The sequence below is a fragment of the Panthera leo genome, chromosome E1 (genome assembly GCF_018350215.1).
Source record: "Panthera leo isolate Ple1 chromosome E1, P.leo_Ple1_pat1.1, whole genome shotgun sequence".
Taxonomy (NCBI): domain Eukaryota; kingdom Metazoa; phylum Chordata; class Mammalia; order Carnivora; family Felidae; genus Panthera; species Panthera leo.
In genome coordinates, this window is record NC_056692.1 from 8,838,225 (window position 1) to 8,861,057 (window position 22,833).

Below are 22,833 nucleotides of genomic sequence, written 5' to 3' on the forward strand. Positions count from 1 at the left end.
CCGCGTTGGGCTCTGCGCCGACGGCCCCGAGCCTGGCGCCTGCTTCGGATTCTCTCTCTCCCTCTCTTTCTCTGCCCCTCCCCTGCTCACACACTCTCTCTCTCTCTCTCTCTCCTTCAAAAATAAATAAACATTTTTTAAAAATTAAAAAAAAGAAGAAAAGAAAAGAAAAGAAAAGAAAAGAAAAGAAAAGAAAAGAAAAGAAAAAAGAAAAGAAATACCCATCTTCTAACACAGACCTGGCATTCCTGATTCATCGTTTATGGTGGGTGGGAGGGGGTACACTGCTTCTCGAAAACGCTTCTGTACGCTACCTATTTCCTCTTACAGTCACGTGTGTGCCTTGAGAGACGCAGAGTGGCAGCAAAGTTCAAGTACCTACGGCCATAGACTATCCATTCATTCACTCACACATGCCTTCAACATTGAGTTCCAAACACGAGACTTGTAATGCCTGTGAGTTAGTTCTGTGCTCACCCCAAACATCTGGCCGATTCTCCACATTCACCTCTTGCTTTGGGATCCACCCTTCTCAATGTCAAAGGCTCACAAGGCAGATTTGTTTTCTGCCAAGGCCAATAACAAATCAAACAAGAATAATCCACGTTGTCTTTATGTCAAGAAAAATAAAGCGGAGAAGTTCCCTGTACACAGGCCAACGCGAGGCACGGCAGCCGCTCTGCAGATGATTACTGAGCAGCTCCGTGTACCGAGTATTGTGCTGGGTACTGGAGACACAAAACAGAACGAGGCACAGCCTTGGTTCAAGGAACTCACGGCCCCTTGAAGTAGACAGAGCACAAGCTTCCTAACTCAGCCGGGTGGGGAGGGAGGTCAAGGAACAAGATTCAAGAAGAGAAGAGGTTTATGGTGAGTCTTGAAAGACAAGGGAAATCATGGGCATGGTTCAAATGCCAGCCTCCAGTGTTTTCAAATGTTGACTGATGTGATCAGGGCCCACATTCTTCTTCCAGTAGTCAAATCTTTTTTTTTTTTTTTTACATTTATTTGTTTTTGAGAGACAGCGTGAGCCGGGAAGGGGCCGATAGAGAGGGAGACACAGAATGAGAAGTAGGCTCCAGGCTCTGAGCCATCAGCACAGAGCCCGACGCGGGGCTCGAACCCACGAACCGTGAGATCACGTCCTCAGCCGGAGTCGGGCGCTTAACCGACTGAGCCACCCAGGCGCCCCCAGTATGCAAATCTTAAAGCCTGTTTCCAAACGGTATGTCTTCTGCATACGAACTACAGTGTTGAGCTGGCTAAACGACCGCTTTACAAATTCACTACCGGAAGAAGCATTGGGCGTTGGGCGTTGTGACGTCGTTCCGGTAGAACTACGGATTTGAATTTCATATTTACCCAAGGAATAGCCAACCATAAATATTAGAATTCCCTTTTAAGATGATGTCACATGAAGGCCCATTAGGCACAAAGCACGTGGGATCCTATTGTCTGGAGATCAAGTTCCAAATTTCAAAACGAAACTTCCAGAACAAACCAAACAGGCAACATCAGAGGAGAGAGCTTTTCAACCTTTCCCTTCCGTGGACGCTTGGGGGACACTTGTAAATGGATAGGCTAGACAGGTGGGAGAGATGTGGAAAAACAGGCAGCGAGAAACAGTCTTATAACTTCACATTCAGGAAACCAGATAAGGAAGGCTCTCAGCATTTTGTGCTCGGAGACCCTCTCTCTGCCAGACCGCCGGCTCGCGAGCAGCGGGACTATGACAATGTGTGGCCCCACAATGTTCAATCAATCAGAAGAAGGAAGTCCCGCTTCCCCGGAACAATGGGGTCATTGTGAACCCAGCGAACTCATAGTGGAAACAGGCAGGGATTTCCCAGGACTGGCCTCAATCAATGGGCCAGGCCACCCCCTTTTAAAATGCTCAACGCACTAGGAATCCAGGCCGGCGTTTGTCTTGAAGAACGGGACTTGTATTTGAGGCGTGGCCTCAAAGCAAAGCACGAAGGTAGCTGCCTTCCGTGGGATTCAGTTGTTCCGCCAGCCTATCGCCCGCGTGTCCTCAGGAGGACACAGTTATCCCCGTTCCCACCAGAAGGTAAACAAATCCATCCATCCCGCACCCAACTCTTGGGTCACAGAGAACTCCCGACCACGATGAAAGCAAAGCTCTCAAACGTCTGGGGGGGGCTGTGGCCAGTGGGGTGAAGGAGGTTAATTCCGCCGCCGGTCCAAGACAGCTCTATCCGATTAGCAGGGTCCCAAATTCCTTCCCACACCGTGGCCAGCCCCCTCCTGCGCTAGCAGATTGTGGGGAGGAACCAGAACAAAAATCATCAGCTTTCCTAGAAAAGCAATTCTAGGCATGAGTCATGTCGATGACGGCCGGTGGCATTTTGCTGTATTTATTCCCATGTGGTCTCGTAACAGAAATTGCGTATCCGCATTATAGAAAGTTTGGAAAGGGTTCTTTTTTGAACCTCATAATCCCATCACCATCACACAACATTTATCTTCGTGCTCTCCTTCCTGGCTTATGTGATTGTGGCCGCAAAATGTCCGTATCCTTCTGAACCCATCATTTTTGCCCAAACATCCGATTGTATTTTCTCATGTTCTTAGAGATTCCTCATAGTTATGTTAGAGGCCGCCTAACAACCCATCAGAATCTGGGGCGCCTGGGTGGCTCAGTCGGTTGAGCACCCAGCTTCAGCCCAGGTTTGTGGTCTCTCATGGCTTGTGGGTTCGAGACCCACATCGGGCCCTGCGCTGACCGCTCAGAGCCTGGAGCCAGCTTCAGAGTCCGCGTCCCCCTCTCTCTCTGCCCCGCCCCCTCTCTCATACTCACTCTCCCTCAAAAATAAATAAACATTTAAAAAATCATGCCTGCATTTGGGGATTTTAAGATGTTTCCAATTTTAGCCACTATAAGTGATGACACTGTCCTTTAAAGCGGAGAACTAGGGGTGCCTGGGTGGCTCAGTCGGTTGAGGGCCCAGTTCTTGATTTAGGCTCAGGTCGTGATCTCACAATTTGAGGGGTCAAGCCCCGCATTGGGCTCTGCACTGACAGCAAGGAACCGGCTGGGGATTCTCCCTCTCCTTCTCTCCCTGCTCCTCCCCCACTCGCAGGCATGTGTTTTCACTCTCTCCCTCTCTCAAAATAAATAAACATTTTTTTAAAATAAAAAAGACTACGTATGCCAGCAAGGAGAGAGCAGTGAGATCAATGACAAGTGCTCTAAACTTTCAAGGTACGGGGCCTAGAGTTCAAGGCGTAGGACTCAAGTGAAAGCCTCTCAACGAATGTCACCCCACCTCCAAACGAGGAGGGACAAACTACTCCAGCCAATTGTCAGGACCCTGGGTGACAGCTGAAGGAACCAAAGAACCTCAAAAAGCCAACCGGTTTTCTAGAAAAGCACAACGGGCTTTTAGTTCACTAAATGAGCCATTTAGTGAAGGGGTCACCGGTTCCAACTCCCCACTCCAGCCCCCGGCTGTAACGAGGCCATCCCGGGCATTATCACTCCCAGTAGAAACCGTACATGCTCTCGATAAGGTCCCTGAGCCATCAAGAAGCTGTCAAATCGCGTGCCCTCAAAGTAGAAACTCAACTCCTCCTTCCCTCTCACACCCCAAATTCAGGCTCTGTTCTCCAAATACGTCCTGCTACCTCTATTCTCTTTCCCTCCGGCTCATCCTCCGTTCGGCGGCTGCAAGAGGCATCATTGATCAATACATCCATTCATCCATTCAACAAATATTTACTGAGTGCTTGTTCGAGCACTACGCCAGGCATGACATTCTAATCAGAGAAAAACCAAGAAGGTCCCGGTCTCGGGAAGGTCACGCTTCTGTTCAAAACGTATTTGCTACCTATTTCCTAGAGATAAAATGCACCCCCCCCCCCACAATCTAGTCCCAGAAACGCCTTCCAATCTGGGCTCCTGTCACCATGACTGTCCCCCTGCGCACTCGAGCCCTGGGCGTGGGTCCTTCTCATGGGCATGTCCTGAGTCCTTCTCCTCACTTCCCACTTCTAATGGGCTGCATGTCCCCCAAAACCCAGAGCACAGCTCAACCATTCAGAGAAGCCTTTCCTAACTCCTCCCAAGGAGAGACCCTACCCTTCCCCTGTGCTCTTAAAAGAAGGAAAAAAATGACCCTATTACAAATGGCATCCACCACATTACGGGAAGAGAACTGCCAGGGAGCAAAAGGTGTGGGATTTATTTGGAGCCTTGAGGAAATGGATAAAATTGTGTTCAAAACCCGAAAAGCTGAGGATCAGAACCCGAAATTTGGAGAAGCCCCCACCCCTATACATCCCTGGGACTTCCTGCCAAGAATGCTTTGTCAAATCACCACCAAAGGATAGACCCTCTCTCCTCTCAATGGAGGGCTGTTTCTCCCGTCGTGACCCGCAGGTTTCTGGACCCGGAGGTGGGTGTTCATCCGCCTTAATCCCCACCGCCATTCTCAGACCATGTTCCTCCCTCTCCTTTGAAGCTCATCCTATCAGACCATACCCCCTTCCCACCTGGTTGCTGCCAGCCTCTGTCCTCAGCCACCGACAGCCTCAGTTTCTGGAACCCTGGTTTCCCTTTGTACCGTCACCCTTATCGTCAACAGTGGTTTCCGAACGTCTCATGAATGACACATACGTGCTGCCTTCCCTCCCACTTCCCTTTTGACTCTTGTCAACAAAACACCTCTCCCCTGCAGCCCAAGCTTCTCCCTCATTACCTTCCAAAAGTGGTCATGGGTAACAGGTGACCCCCCTCGTGTTCCTGAAACATCTTCCAACTTGGCTTCCAAACAGACTTAACGCCACTCAGACCCGTGGTGCCATCGCTCCTTTTCAGTCCCCACACAGATGATTTCTAGGCTCCCTTCTTTTTTTTTTTTTTAATCCCTGCATGTCCCCAAGATGGCTTCGCTGAGTTCTGTTGCCTCAAAGCTCATCTGTTTGCCAAATCTTGTGGCCAATCCCCAAAGACCAAACTTATATATCCAGCGGCCATCTTTGTCATCATTTGCATACCTTAATAAGACCTCAAACTTTTCAGGGTCCAAACAGAGCTCTCCACCGTACCCCCGGAAGTCTTCCTCTCTGGTCTTTTCCATCTCAGAGAAAGCCATCACCCTGCACCACACTGCCCAGTTCGAAATTCTCAACCAATCTCTGTGCTGACAGCGCGGGGCCTGCTTGGGATTCTCCCTCTCTCTCTCTGCCCTCCCCCTGCTTGCACCCCCTCTGTCTCTGTCAAAATAAATAAAAACCTTGGGGGAAAAAGATAAGAAGATTCATCGGGGAAAGCGGGGCATCGCCCTAATAAATACGACACACAGATAACGGCTCCTGGCGAGAGCTGGGTTCAGTTCCTGGCACCATCCCTCACTGTTTTTAAGTGCGGGCAAATCACTTCCCCTCTCTCTCTGAGCCTGAAGTCTTTCCCATCTGTAAAATGGGGATGACTCGCCTCCCTTGTAGGATTCTGACGAAGGTTAAATGAGACACTTCGCGTGAAGTGCCCAGAAAGAACAATGGGATCCCTTGCAGCCGTGACCTCCAGGATTCGGGCTTCTCGCAGAGGCTAAGTGAAACCTAATCTAGCAGGACAAGTCCACGGGGCCTCAATGCACGGAATTCCAGCTCAGGCCCGAGTCTGCTTTCCCTGCCAACCTGCCTGTGTATCCCTTTCCGGCACAGCTTGTGTCCTGTCCCCGCTGCTTCCCGCCCCCCAGACACGGCCAGGTGTCGCCTACATCGGACGCCACACCTGGGGGATCTTCCATCCGTAGTTGCTGGATGTGAGACGTTTTCCTCCCTCACAATGATCACAAATTAGATGCGCGCCCCTCCCCCCCCACAGGTCCCTTTATCTCTCCTTCCACGGCTGCTCCGGGGACTCTTCCCTTGGCGGGTGGCCAGCCCTGCGCGTGGGCTCACACACGCCTCACCAGTCAGGGTCGCGTATCCCCAGTGCATGCTACCGAGCTGGTACCGCTCTCTCTCCCTTCCTAAATTGTGTTTCTTAAAGCTCCGAAGGAAGATCTTTGACTTCCAAGCAACTCCTGGCCCTCACGTCGCCTACTTTGAGGACAGACCACGGTCAAGACCTAAGGCCACACCTGCTTACCTTGTTCTGATCTCTTCTGGTCCTCCCTTCTCCCATCTGGAAGCTCTTACAAGTCCCTGGTGCAGTTCATTTAACTAGGTTTCTGGAGGGGTTGGGGGGAAGGAATGAGAGAAGTCAACTTGTAAAACATAAGATAGTGTAACTAACATGGATAGTTTGGGGAGTGGGGAAGCAGACAAGTGAATATATAGAATACTGTTCCCTCCAGCTGAAAGAGAAAATAGCAATTGCCAACCTCCCAGAGGTCAAGGAGGAAGCGGGGGCGGCGGGGCGGGGCGGGGGGGGGGCCTCTTGAAACTGGGGAGAAAGATAGGGGCGCCTGGGTGGCTCAGTCGGTGAAGCATCTGACTTCAGGTCAGGTCATGATCTCACCGTTCGTGGGTTCGAGCCCCACATCGCAGCACAGAGCCTGGAGCCTGCTTCGGGTCCTGGGTCCCCCGCCCTCTCTGCCTTTCCCCCACTTGTGCGTGAGCACGCTCTCTCTCTCTCTCTCTCTCTCTCAAAAATAAATAAACCTAAAGAAAAAAGAAATCAGGGAGAAATATTTAGCTGCCAGCTTCAAACAAATCTTTCTAGGCACAAATAGACACAAGTAAATGCATAGTGAAACATCACAGCCATCCACATCGAAAATATGTGTGGGGAACATGCCAGGAAATTTTGAAGTTCTGACAAAGGGAGTTTTTGTGGAGTCAGAGGCCCAATGAAACAACGAGGCCTTGGCACGCGGGAGGGAGGCATCGAATGCTTTGAAACTCCGGGAACAGGGCCCTCATGGAGGGCATTGCGTGGACGTCCTCTGCCCGGCGAAGGCCTGGCCTTCGAGAGGCACACTCGTGCAATCCCTGCAGGAAAACCAACTCTCTCCTGGCTGTTCTTGCTGTGTTCCTGTGATCTCATTGTGTGTTTCAACATCTCAAGAGGGCAGCTGATGAGAGAATCGGCCAAAGCTCTTAAAAAAGGCGAGGCTGCGTGTCGGACAATTGTTTGCAGCAGAGCACGACGAACACGAGCTCAGGACAGGTTGCTCCTTGGCTGTGTGACCAGAAATAAGACAGGTTCACTTCCTGATCCCTGTGCGCCCATCTATAAAATTGAGGCAATAGCAAGAACTTATCCTTGGATGGCCCCGAGGATGCTGGTCATGCGATAATTCCCACGAAGCATCATGGGAAGATGCTTCCCAGGCACGTGGTAAGAACCCGCTGGTGGCGGGGGGAGGGGGGGGCGGATCGTTATCATCATCACGAATGCAGGACTGTGACAGCTCTCACAAATGCCAAAACAAGGTGGTCCGGCTTTCCGGCTGGAGACACGGGCCAAATGTGTCTCATCAAAAATGGGACAATAACTTGAAGATCGGGGAAGAGATTGGCGCAGTGAGAGGGCAGAGGTTGGGCTCAGGGGACCCCTCGCCCCCAACGCAACTGCTGCCCTACTGCCGAGCCCACGTCTCACCCACCCTACCCCACTTTCCAGGCCCCAACAGCCCAGCTTCTATTTCTCTTCTCAGGTCACTGCAGCCCTGATCTAGAATGACTTAAGGAGCAAACCAGGGCCAAGAAGTCTCGCCAGATTCCTACTGGGAAGAATCTGGGGACTCGGGGCTACAAACAACTTTAAAAGGGACGCGGGGCAGAGCACAGAACTGGAGTCAGGAGAACGGGTTCGAAACCCCAGCTTCATTTCTTTCTGTCCAATCTCGAGCAAGTTACTTAATCTATCTGAACCTCAGTTTCCTCATATCCAGGAGGAGAAACATCCTGCCTCATGTGAGGACGCGAGGACGATCCGATTACCTGAGACGCGAGTATTCCGTGACCCATGAAGATATTTATAACATTCTGCTTTTGTGTTGAAGACCATGAACTCCTGAACGAATGGCAGAGCTTTCACTCTCTGGTTTGTGACCAGGGCTCATATCGGTGACAAGAATACGGACTAACATTGGCGCCCAAGGTGAGCACCAGGTGAAATCTGGGGAAAGCCGCCCTGTCGTGGAGCTTTACTCAGAAGTGACAAAGACCTCAGAGAGAGGGCTGCCTTGGGCTCTTCCCTTAGAAGGAAGGTGGGACGGGATGGGAGAGTGGAGGGTAAGTGTACCTAGTTTAGAAATTTAGAATCATTTGCCCCTGAGAGGTCTTCCGAAGGCTATGCCAGTGAAGGGACCCACCCCCGAGGAGAAGTAGGGGGGACCACAGAGTTCCTTTCCCTCTGCCCCTCACAGCCACTGGCGTATCAGAACTGCTGAGGTGTCACGGCCCACAGGTTGAACAGACTCAAAAGCAGCCCGGCCCAAAGGCCTGCGGTAGGCAGCCTCCAAGATGGCCCCCAATGATCCCACCTCCTGGTATTCACATCCTCACTTTGAGTATAACCCACCAACGCGACTCCCTCCCAACGCGGTAAAATGGTGTGACGTCGCTTGTGAGACTAGTTTACCAAAAGCTGTGCCTTCCATCTTGAGCATGCTCCCTCTCCCTCTTGTTCTCCCAGGCATTCGTTCCGAGGGAAGCCGGCCACCATGTTGTGAGCCGCTCTCTGGAGAAGACTTGTGGTCAACAACAAACAAGGAAGCGAGGCCCCTAGTTCAACAGCCTGTGAGAAACTTAATTTTGCCAACGGCCATGTGGGTGAGCTTGGAAGCAGATCCTCCCCCGCCCCCTAGTTAAGCCTCCAGAAGGGACCACAGCCCCAGCCTCAGCCACGACTGCCCCCTCATGAAGAGACCTTGACACGGAGGCACACGGCCGCGCCACACTCGGATTCTTGACCCACGGAATCTGCGAGATAACAGATGTTTGTTTTAAGCCACTGAGTCTTGGGGTACTTTGTTACGCAGCAAGAGATAACTGATACAGGGTCCTTCCCAGTCATGTTAAGGAAACCCCAGAGACGGAGATGGGAGACAACGTCCTATCCTTCCAGCAGTGGGAGTGGTTTCGCCGCCTCAATCCCACTCCCATCTCTACTAGAAGCAATTTCTGCTAGAAGAAGGGAGCGCGTACGGTAAAGAATTTATGGCTACAAAACACCACAGAATTAAGGCCATCCTCTAAAAGCCAATTTTGAGGAGGCCATTTTGCTACAGCAGAAGTCTCTCTCTCTCTCTCTCTGCCCCTCCCCTGCTCATGCTCTGTCTCCCTCTTGTCTCAAAAATAAATATAAACATTAAAAAACAATTTTTTTTTAAATGATGTGAGTGTCCAGGCCACCCTCCGCCCCATGCCCTCCTGGGACTTGGGCTGCTCCAATCAAATAGGCTGACAGACACCAGCCCAGAGGCTGGAGCTTCCCCGAGAACTCTCCAGAGAGCAAGTCCTTGGCAGGGGGGGGGGGGGGGGGGGGTGGTCCCGTGGGAGACACCCCCTGCATCGCGCACATCTGAGAACGTGAGAATGGAGACACCGCTCGTGTGCGCGGTGCAAGTCAAGAGCGCCCTTATCTTTGAACTTGGTTTCCTGAAGTTCTCTATCATTAAAGCCATTGATTTATGAACACGTAATGAAGAATGCCTCCTCCCGTGGCCCCACGTGGTTATGTGGTCATCCTCCTGGGAGGATTAGCAATAGATCCAAGTTGCCACAGTCCCCCAACCCCTGCAGAGATCCATCCAGCTCTATCGGGGACAGTTCCTTCCAACTCAACATCCTAACCCTCATGTCACTGGGGGGGGGGGAGGGGTCTCCGTGCCTCCGTTTCCCCCTGTGTAAAAGTAAGGATTCGGGTCTCCCATCCCCCGTCCAGCCCTGAGCTCCTGCGTGTGCCTGAAACCTCCTCACACCGCAGGCCCCAGGAACCGGAATTCACTCCGGTTTCCCAATATCCCACCAAATGAATTCCTTATGAGCACAACTTCTGGGTTTATACTAACGGAGAAAACACTGCAAGGCCTGACCTTCAAAACTCAGCTTGTTCTCCCTCCTTGCTGTGTTTCAAAAAAAAAAAAAAAGACAAGCTAATTTTGCCCTCTCGGGTGGGAAATGTGCAAGGCTCCGAGCTGGGACCACAGCAAACCCCCCTCCCAGGCGCCGAGCCCACAGAGCTGGCACTGACGGTTTTTCCATCCACCGAGTGGAAATTCTAGACGCAGAAGGTGCCCAGACCGACCCCGCTTCTGCTGCCCTGCCAACTGCCGTAAACCTGTTTCTGTCCCGTTGGACTTGCAACACGGAGCCAGAAATCTGGAAGAATTTAACACCCAGTCGGTTCAGACACAGGAAAACATTGTTCAAAGTAAACACTGGAATCCCTCCCTCATCATCCAGGAATGTACAGCCAGCAGGGTTGAGATCAGCAGCTTCTCAGAAAAGCCATCGCTTCTGCTACTCTGCTCGGGGCTGTGGCCCAGGAGGGCCAGGAGGGGCTCCGGAGCTGTTTTCTGACTACGACACGGTCAAGGCTGGGCGGTCGGCACGCGGGGACCTCTCCCCTCCCGGGCAGACACGGCCGGTGCTGCCCGCAGCCCTCCAGCTACAGAACTTGCTGCTTCGCCACAGGACCCAGCCCACATGCAAACGCCCTGTCCTGTCCCTGAACTTGGGAGAGGCGAAGTGCCTTTGGAAATTGAGAGGGGCTCGGGATGCTCCGGGATTTTCCATTTCCCTTGCCTGTGGCAGGCTGTGAAAGGGGCACTCTTCCTCGACGAAGAAAGAAGGCTCTGTGTGCGCGGCCTGGGTGCTGGGCCTCGAACTAGAAGACGTGTGAGCTCCGTGGGATGTGGCCACCAGCGTTCATCCCGCCTGGACTGAGACTTAACTAATTCCATCCCTCCAAAGCCCTGTGCCAGGTCCCCACCCCATCTCCCCTGGCCCTGGAGAGCGGAGAGGGAGGACTGGCTTCACCCAGGGGCCGCCTAAATGGATCCAAGAAAGACGTTACACATTAAATCACTTGTGTCACGGTGTCCCTCCGCCTCAAATTCTGCCTAAACTCCACCCACGGAGACGAGGGCACGAACCAAGTTGTTAAAAGTTTTCCGACAATCAATGTGTGGGATGAGACGTATGGGCTGGGAATGGTTCGAGGGGGAACAACGCAGAGCGTTCTTGATGGCTCTTGGCCACCCAAAACTCTGAGGCTTCCATGAGGATGGTGGGGCTGCTGGGGAGCTTAGGGGCAACAGCAAATCAGGGGACAGCCTCTCTTTGACCCTGACCGCCCCATTCCTAAGCCCGGAGGGATCCACAGAAGGGGCATTTAATTCCCTCACTTAACACGGATTGAGTGCCTCCTACCGAACCAGGTGAACAAGACGGATGCCATCGCTGCTTTCAGGGAGCACGGAATCTGGACCAGAGGTTATCAAGGGTGGTCCAGGGACCTCGGCGCCCCCAGCGGTGATGGCATCGCGTGGGGGCCTGTCAGCAATTTCTCCGGTCCCACCCTGGCCAACCGCATCAGAAACTGTGGGGCGGGACTCGGCCACCTGCCCTCTAGCCAGCCCGCAGCCAACACCGATGGGCGAGAAAGTTTGAGAACCACTGATCTGATCCGTCCGCACCTCCATGGATAACGGGGAAAAGACTCGCGTCAAAGGTTACGGGTCTGATGCGGGAAAGTCTTAGAAATGGTGCGTTAACATGCTCCCGGATTCAAAACAGCGGTGCCCCACCGTGGTGCCATTGGAAATGTTTGAGTCCAGCTTCGGAAACGCTTTTTCCACCTCAGCTTGGTCCCCTTTCACTGGTGGGTCCTAAAACCTTATGGTGAAGAAGAGGCAAGGGCCGTTTCTCTGCTCAGGAGCCATGAAGCAGGTGGGATCTTTTCCGTGGCAGCTGTTCGGTCCGCTGTCTTTGGGGCTCAGCGAATCCTCGTTGGCCGTCCAGGAGAGGATTGAGAGCCCAGCGCTCTGTCCTAATGGGTGTCCTTCTCTTCCCCGTCTGCACGCTCTCCCGTGGGGACACCATCACTCCGCCACGACTCGTACACGTGTGTCTCCAGGCTTCCCTGAGCTCTCCCCTAGACTCCAGACTCATGCATCCAACCTCCTGCCGAGCATCTATTCTTGGATGTTTTAGGGGTGCCTCAGAACCCTGTTCAACACACACACACACGCACACACACACACACACAAGACCTGCCCCTCCCCATTGTGTTAAACCTTTTGCCAAAACCCAGGGAGTCGTTTCTCCCCTTCATCCTTAAGATCCAGTTCATCCTCAAGTCATGTCAACTCGGCCAGTAGAAATACCCTGAACCCGTTGTTTTCCCTCCATGCTACAAGGAGAACAACCACCAGTAATAATGATAATAACTCATAGAGCTCTGCCCATGCTTTTCTATATTAACTCATTGAGCCTTCCCCACAAACCTATGAGTTAAGTGCTGTCCTTTATCCCCTCTTCCAGAGGGTAAAATTGAGACACAGAGAGGTTCAGTCACTTGCCCAAAGCCACTCCTTTTGTGGAGGGCCCAGGATTTGGAGGTGGGCACCAGGATCCACGTGATTAAACACACGTTCCCAGGGTTGCTTCTGTATCCACTAGGAATACTCACGTGGCCTCCAAACTGGCCTCCCTGCTTCTACTCCTGTCTCCATAGGATTTATATTATACACACAGCAGCCCGAGTGGTCTTCCCAAAACACACACCAGTACTCACATCCCTCCCCGAGGGTTTCCACACAGCCCTTGGAGTGAAATCCCAACAAACTCTGACCATGGAGTTAGGAGTTTGCCTCTGCCTCTCTCTCTCTCTCTCTCTTCCTCTCTCCCCCTCCAATCACATCGCTCTTCTCTCTGCCCTCAAACTCACCAAATTCCAGCTATCCCTTCACCTACGATGGTTTTCCCTACACATTTTCCCATAGCTGGCTTCTGATCATTTAGATCTTAACTCAATGGCGCCTTCCAAGAAAGGCGTTCCTTAGCTTTCTATCTACACTAGCCCTCAGCCCCCTTCCATCACATTATCTTGTTTCATTTTCATTACAGCACTTACCACCATCTGAAATTATCTTAAATTTGTTTACCATTTCTTTTCTGCCTGCCCTCTCAGAATTTCGGTTCCATGGGACAAAGGCACTTGTCTGTCTTTTTCCACATATATCTCAGGACCCAAAACTGTATGAACGCTTACTGAGAACGGTGAATATGGCTGAATCCCTACCTTTCCGGGGCCACCATTTGCAGTTCCACTACAGTACGAGGTGGGTCACAACCAAAGGAGACACAAGGTGTCATGAGACGGGAGTGATGTCTCACCCAGCCTGGGAAGGTCAGGATAACATCCAGGGGCAGCACTGACTTCATTTCAGTGAGTCGTCATTCTGGGGCCAGACCTGCCACGTAGAGAGTTGGGCAAGACCAGTAGTCTACTTCCCTGGTACCAGAATCACCTAGAAAGCCCAGTAAGACACAGACTGTCAGGTACCAGCACCAGAGTCTCCGGCTCAATAGATCTTGGCTGGAGCCCGAGAATGTGCAAATCTAATAAGTTTCCAGGTGAAGCTGGTGTTGCCAACTGGGGGGAAAAATTGTGGGAAAGTGAACCAAGTCAATGGCAATGAAAACAAACATGAGGGAAAGAACATGGCCACAGCTAAAGGTAGGGATGAAGGAGTGAGATGGGTCTAGGTGATGCTCAGGTCCCAGAGTTAGGGGATGGACGGAATTAATAGAGAGGGAGAGCAGGCTTGGGGAAACCTGCTTCGTGTCATTCGGGGCATTATAGAAAAGCCAGGTGGTCATGCCCGGTGAACCACTGTCCATATGAACCTGGTATCCAAGAAAAACGGCCATGGTTACAGATAGACAAATTTGATAAAAGATGAGGTCAAAAGTTAAGTTGAGAAAAGGGATGAGAACTGAACCATGGAAAGAAATCAGGACTTAAGGCACGGGAGGAAAGAAATGCCCACTTGGAGACTGGGCAGAGATCCCAGACAAGAGGAAGGAAAAGTGGGGGAGTAGTCTCAAGAAGCCAAGGGAAGGTATCTGCCGAGAAGACTGTAGTATAATTTTTTTTAAAAAATGATCTTTGTCCCTTGTGCCTGGCACAAAGCTCCTGAAGCCTTTGGAATTTGCCTCTTGTATACTCATGAGATGACACGTAGGGGAGCCTAGATAGCTTCAAGATGGCGGCTTTGTGGCCAGAAGAACCAACCAGGTAAGTAGAGGGTTCGAACTTTCAGCCCCACCCCCAACCTCCGTGAAAGGGAGAGGGGCTGGCAATTGAGTTCAATCACCAATGGCCAATGATCTAATCGATCATGGCTACCTAACGAAATCTCTATAAAAATTCCTAAGTCATGGGGTTCAGGCAACTTCCAGGTTTGTGAACACATCAACATACTGGAAAGGTGACATGCCTGGAAAAGACACGGAAACCACCCCCATCTCTTTCACGCGGCGGTTCCTGACTTGTATCCTTTATAATAAACTGGTAAACCTAGTAAAGCATTCTCCTGAGTTCTAGGAGTCATTCCGGGAAAGCGTCGAACCGGATGAAGGGGTTGTGGGAAATCCCGAATTAATAGTCAGCCAGGGGAACAGATGGGACTTGAAACCAGCATTTGAAACAGGGCAGTCCACGAAAGTAGACACTAGGAACACACCTTTGAGGGCAATTCTGTCAAACGACAGGGTAAAAGCCAGAATTTGGAGAGCTATGGAGTTAAACGGGAAAGGGGAAATCAAGGGCGAGGAATGTATTAACAAATCACAAATGGATTGTGCCAGTGTGTGTGAGCACTGGCTCAAGACGATGCGTGCTTTGTTTCGTTATGCCTCACTATAAGCCTATGAGAGAATATCACCACTCTGTAGAAAAAGAAACAAGACTCAGAAAAATGAAGCAATGTTCTCAAAGTCCTACATTTAGTAAATGATGAGGTTAGAACTGAAAACCAAGGGGGTGCCTGGCTGGCTCAGTCGGTAGAGCGAGCGACTCTTGATCTCAGGGTCGTGAGTTCAAGTCCCACATTGAGCATGGAGCCTACTTTACGTAAATTAATTAGTTAAAAAAAAAAAGTCAAAACAAAATCAGATTCTAAAACCAGAGTTTTCAACTAGCATACCTGATTACATAGGTAGAAACGCAAAGAAACCTAGAAGGTTGCTGGATGTAAACACAGCATATCAAAATCATTTGCATTTCTAAACATCAGCCATAAGCATAAAATGTCTAAAAAGATACTTTGTACAATTGTTTCAAAGATATCAAAGTTGGGGGGGGGGGGGGCAAGTTACGCCTGGTTGGCTCAGTCGGTTGGGCATCCGACTTGGGCTCAGGTCATGATCTCGTGGTCTGTGAGTTCGAGCCCCACGTCGGGCTCTGTGCTGACGGCTCGGAGCCCGGAGCCTGCTTCGGATTCTGTGTCTCCCTCTCTCTGCCCCTCCCCCACTCATGCTCTGCCTCTCTCTCTCTCTCTCTCTCTCTCTCTCTCTCTCAGAAATAAACATTAAAAAAAAATAGAAAGCTCAGAAAAGATCCACTTTATGGCTCCACAGAGCAGTGGGTGAAGGACGGTATTTTCATTAAATGGTGCTAGATCACTTGATCCACATGGAAAAATAATTGCCTTCTCATAATACCCAAAATATCAAGTCCAGATGAGTCGTACCTCTAAATGTTGCAAGTAAAACAATAAAGCTTCTAGAAGATAACAGAGGAAAATATCTCCATGCCCTCAGAGTAGAAAAAGATTTCTACTGTTAAACATTTTTTTTAAATGTTTATTTATTTTGAGAGAGAGAGAGAGAGAGAGAGCAAGCAGGGGAGGGGCAGAGAGGAAGAGAGAGAATCTCAAGCAGGCTCCCCTCTGTCAGCACAGAGCCCAACGCCAGGCTCGATCTCACAAACAGTGAGATCACAACAGAAGCAGAGATGAAGAGTCAGATGCTTAACTGACTAAACCATCCAGGCGCCCCTCAAGTTAAATTTCTTTTTTCTTTTTTTTTTTTTTTAATTTTTTTTTTAACGTTTATTTATTTTTGAGACAGAGAGAGACAGAGCATGAACGGGGGAGGGTCAGAGAGAGGGAGACACAGAATCCGAAGCAGGCTCCAGGCTCTGAGCTGTCAGCCCAGAGCCCGACGCGGGGCTCGAACTCACGGACCGTGAGATCATGACCTGAGCCGAAGTCGGCCGCTTAACCGACTGAGCCACCCAAGCGCCCCTCAAGTTAAATTTCTGTTCACTGGAAGATACCACTGAGAGTATGAAAAGACAAGCGTCCGTCCAAATGGACTGTGGTACTCCATATAATCAAAAAGAGTGTGTATACAGAATGCATTTAAAAAGTTTTTTAAAAAAAATTTAAGTAGTCTCCATGCTCAGCACAGAGCCCAATGTGGGGCTTGAACTCATGACCCTGAGATGAAGACCTGAGTTCAGAAGAGACTCAGACACTGAACCGACTGAGGCACCCAGGTGCCCCAGAATGTATTTTAAAAAAATTTTAAACCCTACAATCAATAAGAAAAAGATGAAAGAAAGAAAGAAAGAAAGAAAGAGAGAAAGAAAGAATGAAAGAAAGAAGAAGAAGAAGAAGAAGAAGAAGAAGAAGAAAGGAGAAAGAAAGAAAGAAAGAAAGAAAGAAAGAAAGAAAGAGAAATGAAGGAAGGAAGGAAGGAAGGAAGGAAGGAAGGAGAAAGAAAGAAAGAAAGAAAGAAAGAAAGAAAGAAAGAAAAGAAGAAGAAATGAAGGAAGGAAGGAGAAAGAAAGAAAGAAAGAAAGAAAGAAAGAAAGAAAGAAAGAAAGAAAGAAAAAACTGGGGTGCCTTGATGACTCAGTTGGCTAAGCGTCTGACTTTGGGTCTGGTCATGATCTCACGGTTTGTGGGTTCGAGCCCCAAGTCAGGCTCTGTGCTGACAGCTCAGAGCCTGGTGCCTGGTTCGGATTCTGTGTTCCCCCTTCTCTCTCTGCTTCTCCCCTACTCATGCTCTCTCTCTCTCTGGCTTTCTCTCTCCCTCAAAAATAAACATTAAAAAATTAATAATAAAATCTGTTTAAAAATAGAAAATTAATAGAGACTTGAAGAGGCTCGTCACAAAAGACAATATCAGGGGCACCTGGGTGGCTCAGTCGGTTAAGCGTCTGACTTTGACTCGGGTCATGATCTCACGGTTTGTGGGTTCGAGCCCCGCGTCAGACTCGCACTGACAGTGTGGAGCCTGCTTGACATTCTCCCTGCCCTTCCCCGACTTGCACTTTCTGTCTCTCAAAAATAATAATAATAAAGGATAAGGAAATAAAATTAAGATCTCAGGATGGCGGGGGAAGGGAGTGGGGGTGGGGCGGGCAGAAATGGAACAAAAGCTGCCAAAAGGAGGGGTGGGGTGGACATGGGGGGGGGGGTGCGCCTGCGTGAAAGATTCTCTTTAGCCTCGGTGAGGAGACTCAGACCCAGGGGTGAGGCAGAAGAAGATACAGACGATCGAGTGTATTGGAAAAACCAGCGGCCATGGGTGGGGGAGGGTTGGGTCTTTGGGAAGGTGAGTGAAATAGCAACGAAATTAGCAGAAGAACAGAGTGCCGGTGGCCGCGCCTATCAAAAGAGATCTGGCCGTCAGCCAGTGACTTTCAGGCTATAATTAGCCAATTGGCCCCTGTCTCCCTCCGGCCAAAAGCAAGCATCTGAAACCGGAACAAAATCATTCTTTCCTCGCTGATGCCCTGGCACGTTCCACGAGCCCCACCCTCTGTGGAGCCGTGGGTTCTCCTCCCCATCTTCTCGCTCTGCAGTGGAGAACCCACCACGCCATTGACTGGAGGCCGTGGACGTGAACGGACCCGTTCCAACCCGAAATACCTCCTCCGTGACACCGTCCTCTGAGCCTGTCTTCCGACCTGCCTGTCCGTCCTGTCATCAGAGTTGTGGTGGCCTGGGGAAACCTGGGAGTGGGGAAGCCCCATGAGGTCCTGGGGAGGCAACAGGGCTAAGGGTCCGGCCAGGGGCCAGTAGCTGGTACAACTGAGCTGAGACGCACAGGCTGGCTGAAGTTTGAACCGATCGGGACCAAGTCAGGAGCCGGCAAAGTGATGTCAGGAGGTCAAGCGGGCAATCCGGTCAGAGGTCATACAAGGGCCAGAGGCCGGGGACCCGGGGACCGATGCCATGCCGGAGTGTGGCGTGGGAGTTCAGAGCCTGACCATTGGTGTCCAATGGTGTCAGGTTCGAGTGCTGGATCTGGCTAGCCAGCGGTACAACTTTGGGCTTGTTACTGACCTCTTTTGCCCTCCGGCAAAGTGGGAATTGTATAGACAGGAAGATGTTGAAAATGAGCGTGGGGTTGGGGTTACGAATGCGGATGGGCACAGAGTTGGAGACGGAAGTGGGGACGAGCCTGGGGACGAGCCTGGGGATGAGCCTGGGGATGAGCCTGGGGACGAGCCTGGGGATGAGCCTGGGGATGAGCCTGGGGACGAGCCTGGGGATGAGCCTGGGGATGAGCCTGGGGATGAGCCTGGGGATTAGCATAGGGATGAGCATGGGGATGAGCATGGGGATAAGCATGGGGATGAGCCTGGGGACAAGCATGGGGATGAGCATGGGGACAAGCCTGGGGATGAGCCTGGGGACAAGCATGGGGACAAGATTGGGGATGAGCCTGGGGATGAGCATGGGGATGAGCCTGGGGATGAGCCTGGGGATGAGCATGGGGATGAGCACAGAGGTGAGTCTGGGGATGAGCATGGGGACAAGCCTGGGGATGAGCCTGGGGACAAGCATGGGGACAAGATTGGGGATGAGCCTGGGGATGAGCATGGGGATGAGCCTGGGGATGAGCCTGGGGATGAGCCTGGGGATGAGCCTGGGGATGAGCATGGGGATGAGCCTGGGGATGAGCATGGAGACAAGCATGGGGACAAGATTGGGGATGAGCATGGGGACAAGCCTGGGGATGAGCCTGGGGACAAGATTGGGGACGAGCTTGGGGACGAGTATGGGGATGATCCTGGGGACAAGCATGGGGATGAGCACAGAGGTGAGCCTGTGGATGCACCTGGGGATGGGCCTGGGGATGGACACGGGGATGAGCCTGGGGATGAGCCTGGGGATGAGCATGGGGGTGAGCCTGGGGGTGAGCATGGGGACAAGCCTGGGGATGAGCCTCGGGATGAGCCTGGGGATGAGCCTGGGGACGAGCCTGGAGATGAGCTTGGGGACAAGCATGGGGACAAGATTGGGGATGAGCCTGGGGATGAGCATGGGGATGAGCTTGGGGACAAGCATGGGGACAAGCATGGGGGTGAGCACAGAGGTGAGCCTGGGGATGAGCCTGGGGATGAGTATGGGAATGAGACTAGGGATAAGCATGGGGGTGAGCCTGGGGACAAGCCTGGAGATGAACCTGCGGATGAGCCTGGAGATGAGCCTGGGGATGAGCATAGGGACGAGCCTGGGGATGAGCCTGGGGACAAGCACGGAGATGAGCACGGAGGTGAGCATGGGGATGACCATAGAGGTGAGCCTGGGGCCGGTGAAGGAGGGGGATGGGCACAGAGAGGGAGACTGGATGGCTACGGAGCTGGGGCTGGGCCTAGGCAGAGGTTCAGACCCAGGAGCCAGGCAAGCCTTCAGGTGTGAGAGGCCTGACACATCTGTGTCCTCGAGAATCCCGAGCCCGTCAAAGACCGAGACGGGCTCCCAGCCCAGGCGTGAACTTGGCTGGACTTGGCCGGGCTGAACTGAGGGTATGGACCCGCGGGAGGTCGCGAGCACTACCGCCACCCCACTGAGTGCTTGCTGCCTTGGCAAAGCTGGCCTCCGTCCGCCCCTTTGCAGGTGAGCGCTCATTCTGGGGGCGGTGACAGCACTAGACGCTGGGGGTACGCATGGCCTCGGGGCTGGGAAACAAGTCCTGGGACCGGCCCCACCCTCCTCAGCCTCTCCGATCCAGCCCCACTGCCTGCCTCCCCGCCAGCATTTCCCAACTGCCCCTCTCCTGTGCTCCTCCCCTTCTGTGTCCAAACAACCCGCATCTCCCCGTCTCTAACAAATTCTTCCCTTGACCCCGAGCCTCCCTGACTTCTGTTTTGCTCCTTTTCTCGGCCACAGTTCCCCAGGGAGTGGCCTGTACTAACTGTTGCCCTCTTCCTCACCCCCCCGCCCCAAGTTTCTGCAGCCTGGCGTCCGTCCTCACAGCTCCATGACCACCTCTGGGCAGGAAGGAGCCCGTGGGGTGACACGTAAGCAGAAGGCACAGCGATCGGGGACTCCGGGAGGCGTGGGTGGGCAGGCCACGCACACAGAGACAGGCACGTGCGCACACATAAACATTCAGACACGCAGACACCCAGACACACGTACATGGAGACACAGACACGCACTGACCGATTCCAATATGGCACCAAGGGGCTCTCGCTTTGACCAGAGGGAGCGAGGAGGGAAGCCCAGGGCCGTCCACTGCTCGGCCCGGGGACCAAAGCAAGCCTTCTACAATTGTCACACCCAGAGCAGACCCGGGCTTTGCGGGGCCTGAACATTGCTCAGCTGGGGAGGAAGCCACCGTTGTGCCCTGCACAAGCCCAGGCGTCAAGCACGGGGGAGGCATCCCTGCAGTAACGTCCGCTAAAACGGAGGGAGAAAAGTGCCCGCCAGGGGGTCTGGAGGCTGTGACCCCGGGACCCAAGCATGCAGGGACCAGCTGTCTGAACACAGTCAGCAGCTCTCCCCCAGACAAGCGGCAGGGTCTGAATTTGAACCCAAGAACTCTGGCTTCTCATATTCTTGCCTTTCGGCTTTTCTCAGACGGACGCAGTGTAGCCGGATCAAGCATAGAACCAGAGAGGCCGGCACGGAGGGGCCTCTGGGGCTGTGGCCTCCAGCAACACCACGATGGGGTGGTTGCCTGGGTGCTGGGCCCAGCAGAAGGTGCCTTTTCTCCTTGCTACCCCGTCTACACCGCGCTGCCTTCACCGGTCATAAGGTTTATTGAGTGTTGCTTTTATTTTTTTTTTTTTTTAATTTTTTTTTAACAGTTATTTGTGAGAGACAGAGAGACAGAGCGTGAGCAGGGGAGGGGCAGAGAGCGAGGGAGACACAGAATCCGAAGCAAGCTCCAGGCTCCGAGCTGTCAGCACAGAGCCCGACACGGGACAAACCACGAGATCGTGACCTGGGCCGAAGTCGGACGCTCAGCCGGCTGAGCCACCCCGGAGGCGCCCCGGTGCCTATAGATTCCTGATAGTGAGTTTCATGACTTTACCAGTCCTAGCTTAACATTCTCTTGGTGTTGAGCTCTGTCCAGAGTCTGAGCATCTCTGGGGGGACACGACACGCGACCCCCGCTGCTCATTAGAAGACATAGCTGGATCGTGTAGGGGTGTGTGTGTGTGTGCGTTTTGTTTTCTTGTTTAAGTAGAATTGTCGCCCTGAAAGCACAGTAGAATCACCTGACCATTTTTTTTAAATGTACCCGTGCCCGAGCCCTCTGCAAAATGAATCAGGGTCTGAGCGGTGGGGCTGGGACATCAGTACGTTGGACAGAGTCCCCGGGAGGCCGTGGGACCAGAATTGAGGCCGCTCCAGGAAACGACCGCCTGATGCCCCGGGAACCTGCAAACAAACGGGGGGGGCTCCTGTGAAGGACGTGCCCTCCTGGTAGCTGGGGGTGTGCACTTTCACTTGGACCCTGGACTCTCCCCATCAGGGACACCTGCCGGTCCACCCGGACCAGTACCTGACAGGTCTCGGTGATTCCCCATGCCTCCGCCAGTATCTTGGTGCTTCTTCTGCCCCGTGCTTATTTCTGGTCCGCAAATGTCCCCCTGGTCCTGGATTCCACTTCCCCGGTGATCTTCTCGCTGCTGCCGGCCATCCCCTCTGCCACCCTCGGGGGGTCCAGGAGCCCGACACATCCAGGCAAATGGGGGCATTGTGACATCAGCAGTCGCCATGCCCCCCAACCTTGAATCTTCCGTCCTGGTTCTCTCCCTCCTCGGCGAGCCCCACTGGCTCCCAGCGCGCAGCCCTCCAACCTTGGTGCCGGGACAATCCTCCCTGCCCCCCCTTAGTGAAGGCCTACTGTGTGCTGAGCCTTCAATCAGGCACTCTATGTCCACGGTCTCATTTGAGGTCTCTGATGGCAGAGCAGCAGACGAGCTATTGATCTCACTCTTTGTAACGCACACTTATTCTGTGCCACCCCTGGCCAGGTGCAGGGACGGATGAGACCAACGGTCAGCTTCCTTACGGCCAACAATCATCTAGAGCTTATGAAGACACAGCGCGTTATTGGTCCCAGCCCGGAGTTTCTGATCAGTACCTGACGCGGGCGGGGAGCCCTCTCCGGCCAGCCCCTTACAGCATTCTTGTGAAACGAAATGCTCTCTGGATGAACAGGAGGAGAGAACTGTTGTCACCAAGCAGCTGTTTGGAATCGGCCCCTCTTCCGCCACTCCGGCGACCCGACCACGTTTGCAGCGGGCTGGGGACGCACCTTCTAGCCTCACCCGTGACCCCAAATCTGAAAGATCCTCCAAGATCCCAAGAGGATGGGGAGAGTCAGAGCCGGCTGGGACACAAGGCACGGTCATTGCGGGTGTCAACCTGGACAGCTTCTGGGAGCCAGGCGGGACTTGGCTATCTTACCGAGGAACCGTGCGTCCTTGGGTCGCTCGCCTGACTTCTCTGCGCCCCGGTTTCTGCATTTGTGAAGCGGGGAGTAAAATAGTAGAACGTACCTGTTGGGTCCGTGCAACAGATTTCGGACGTTGGGCCGGTTAGCGCGTGAAAACTTGAGAACGGTGCCCGGCACAGGGTACGTGCA

The 22,833-nt window shown here is 52.6% G+C and overlaps 1 protein-coding gene across 3 annotated transcripts in view; it reads right to left on the bottom strand.

Moving 5' to 3' along the window:
* Positions 1–21,976, bottom strand: part of CDRT4 (CMT1A duplicated region transcript 4) — a 32,211-nt gene extending 10,235 nt beyond the window's left edge. The window contains exons 1-2 of one of the 3 annotated variants that reach the window (XM_042916036.1): positions 21,745–21,832; positions 6,116–6,197 (exon numbers count right to left, since the gene is read on the bottom strand). Coding sequence is in view for 1 of the 3 variants with exons in the window: in XM_042916035.1 (XP_042771969.1) it covers positions 21,745–21,961 (217 nt within the window). In the remaining 2 variants the exon portion in view is untranslated. Of the gene's footprint in view, positions 1–6,115; positions 6,198–13,225; positions 13,455–21,744 lie in introns of all 3 variants that reach the window. The other 2 variants (XM_042916037.1, XM_042916035.1) reach the window with 2 other exon arrangements.
* Positions 21,977–22,833: the final 857 nt, after the last annotated feature.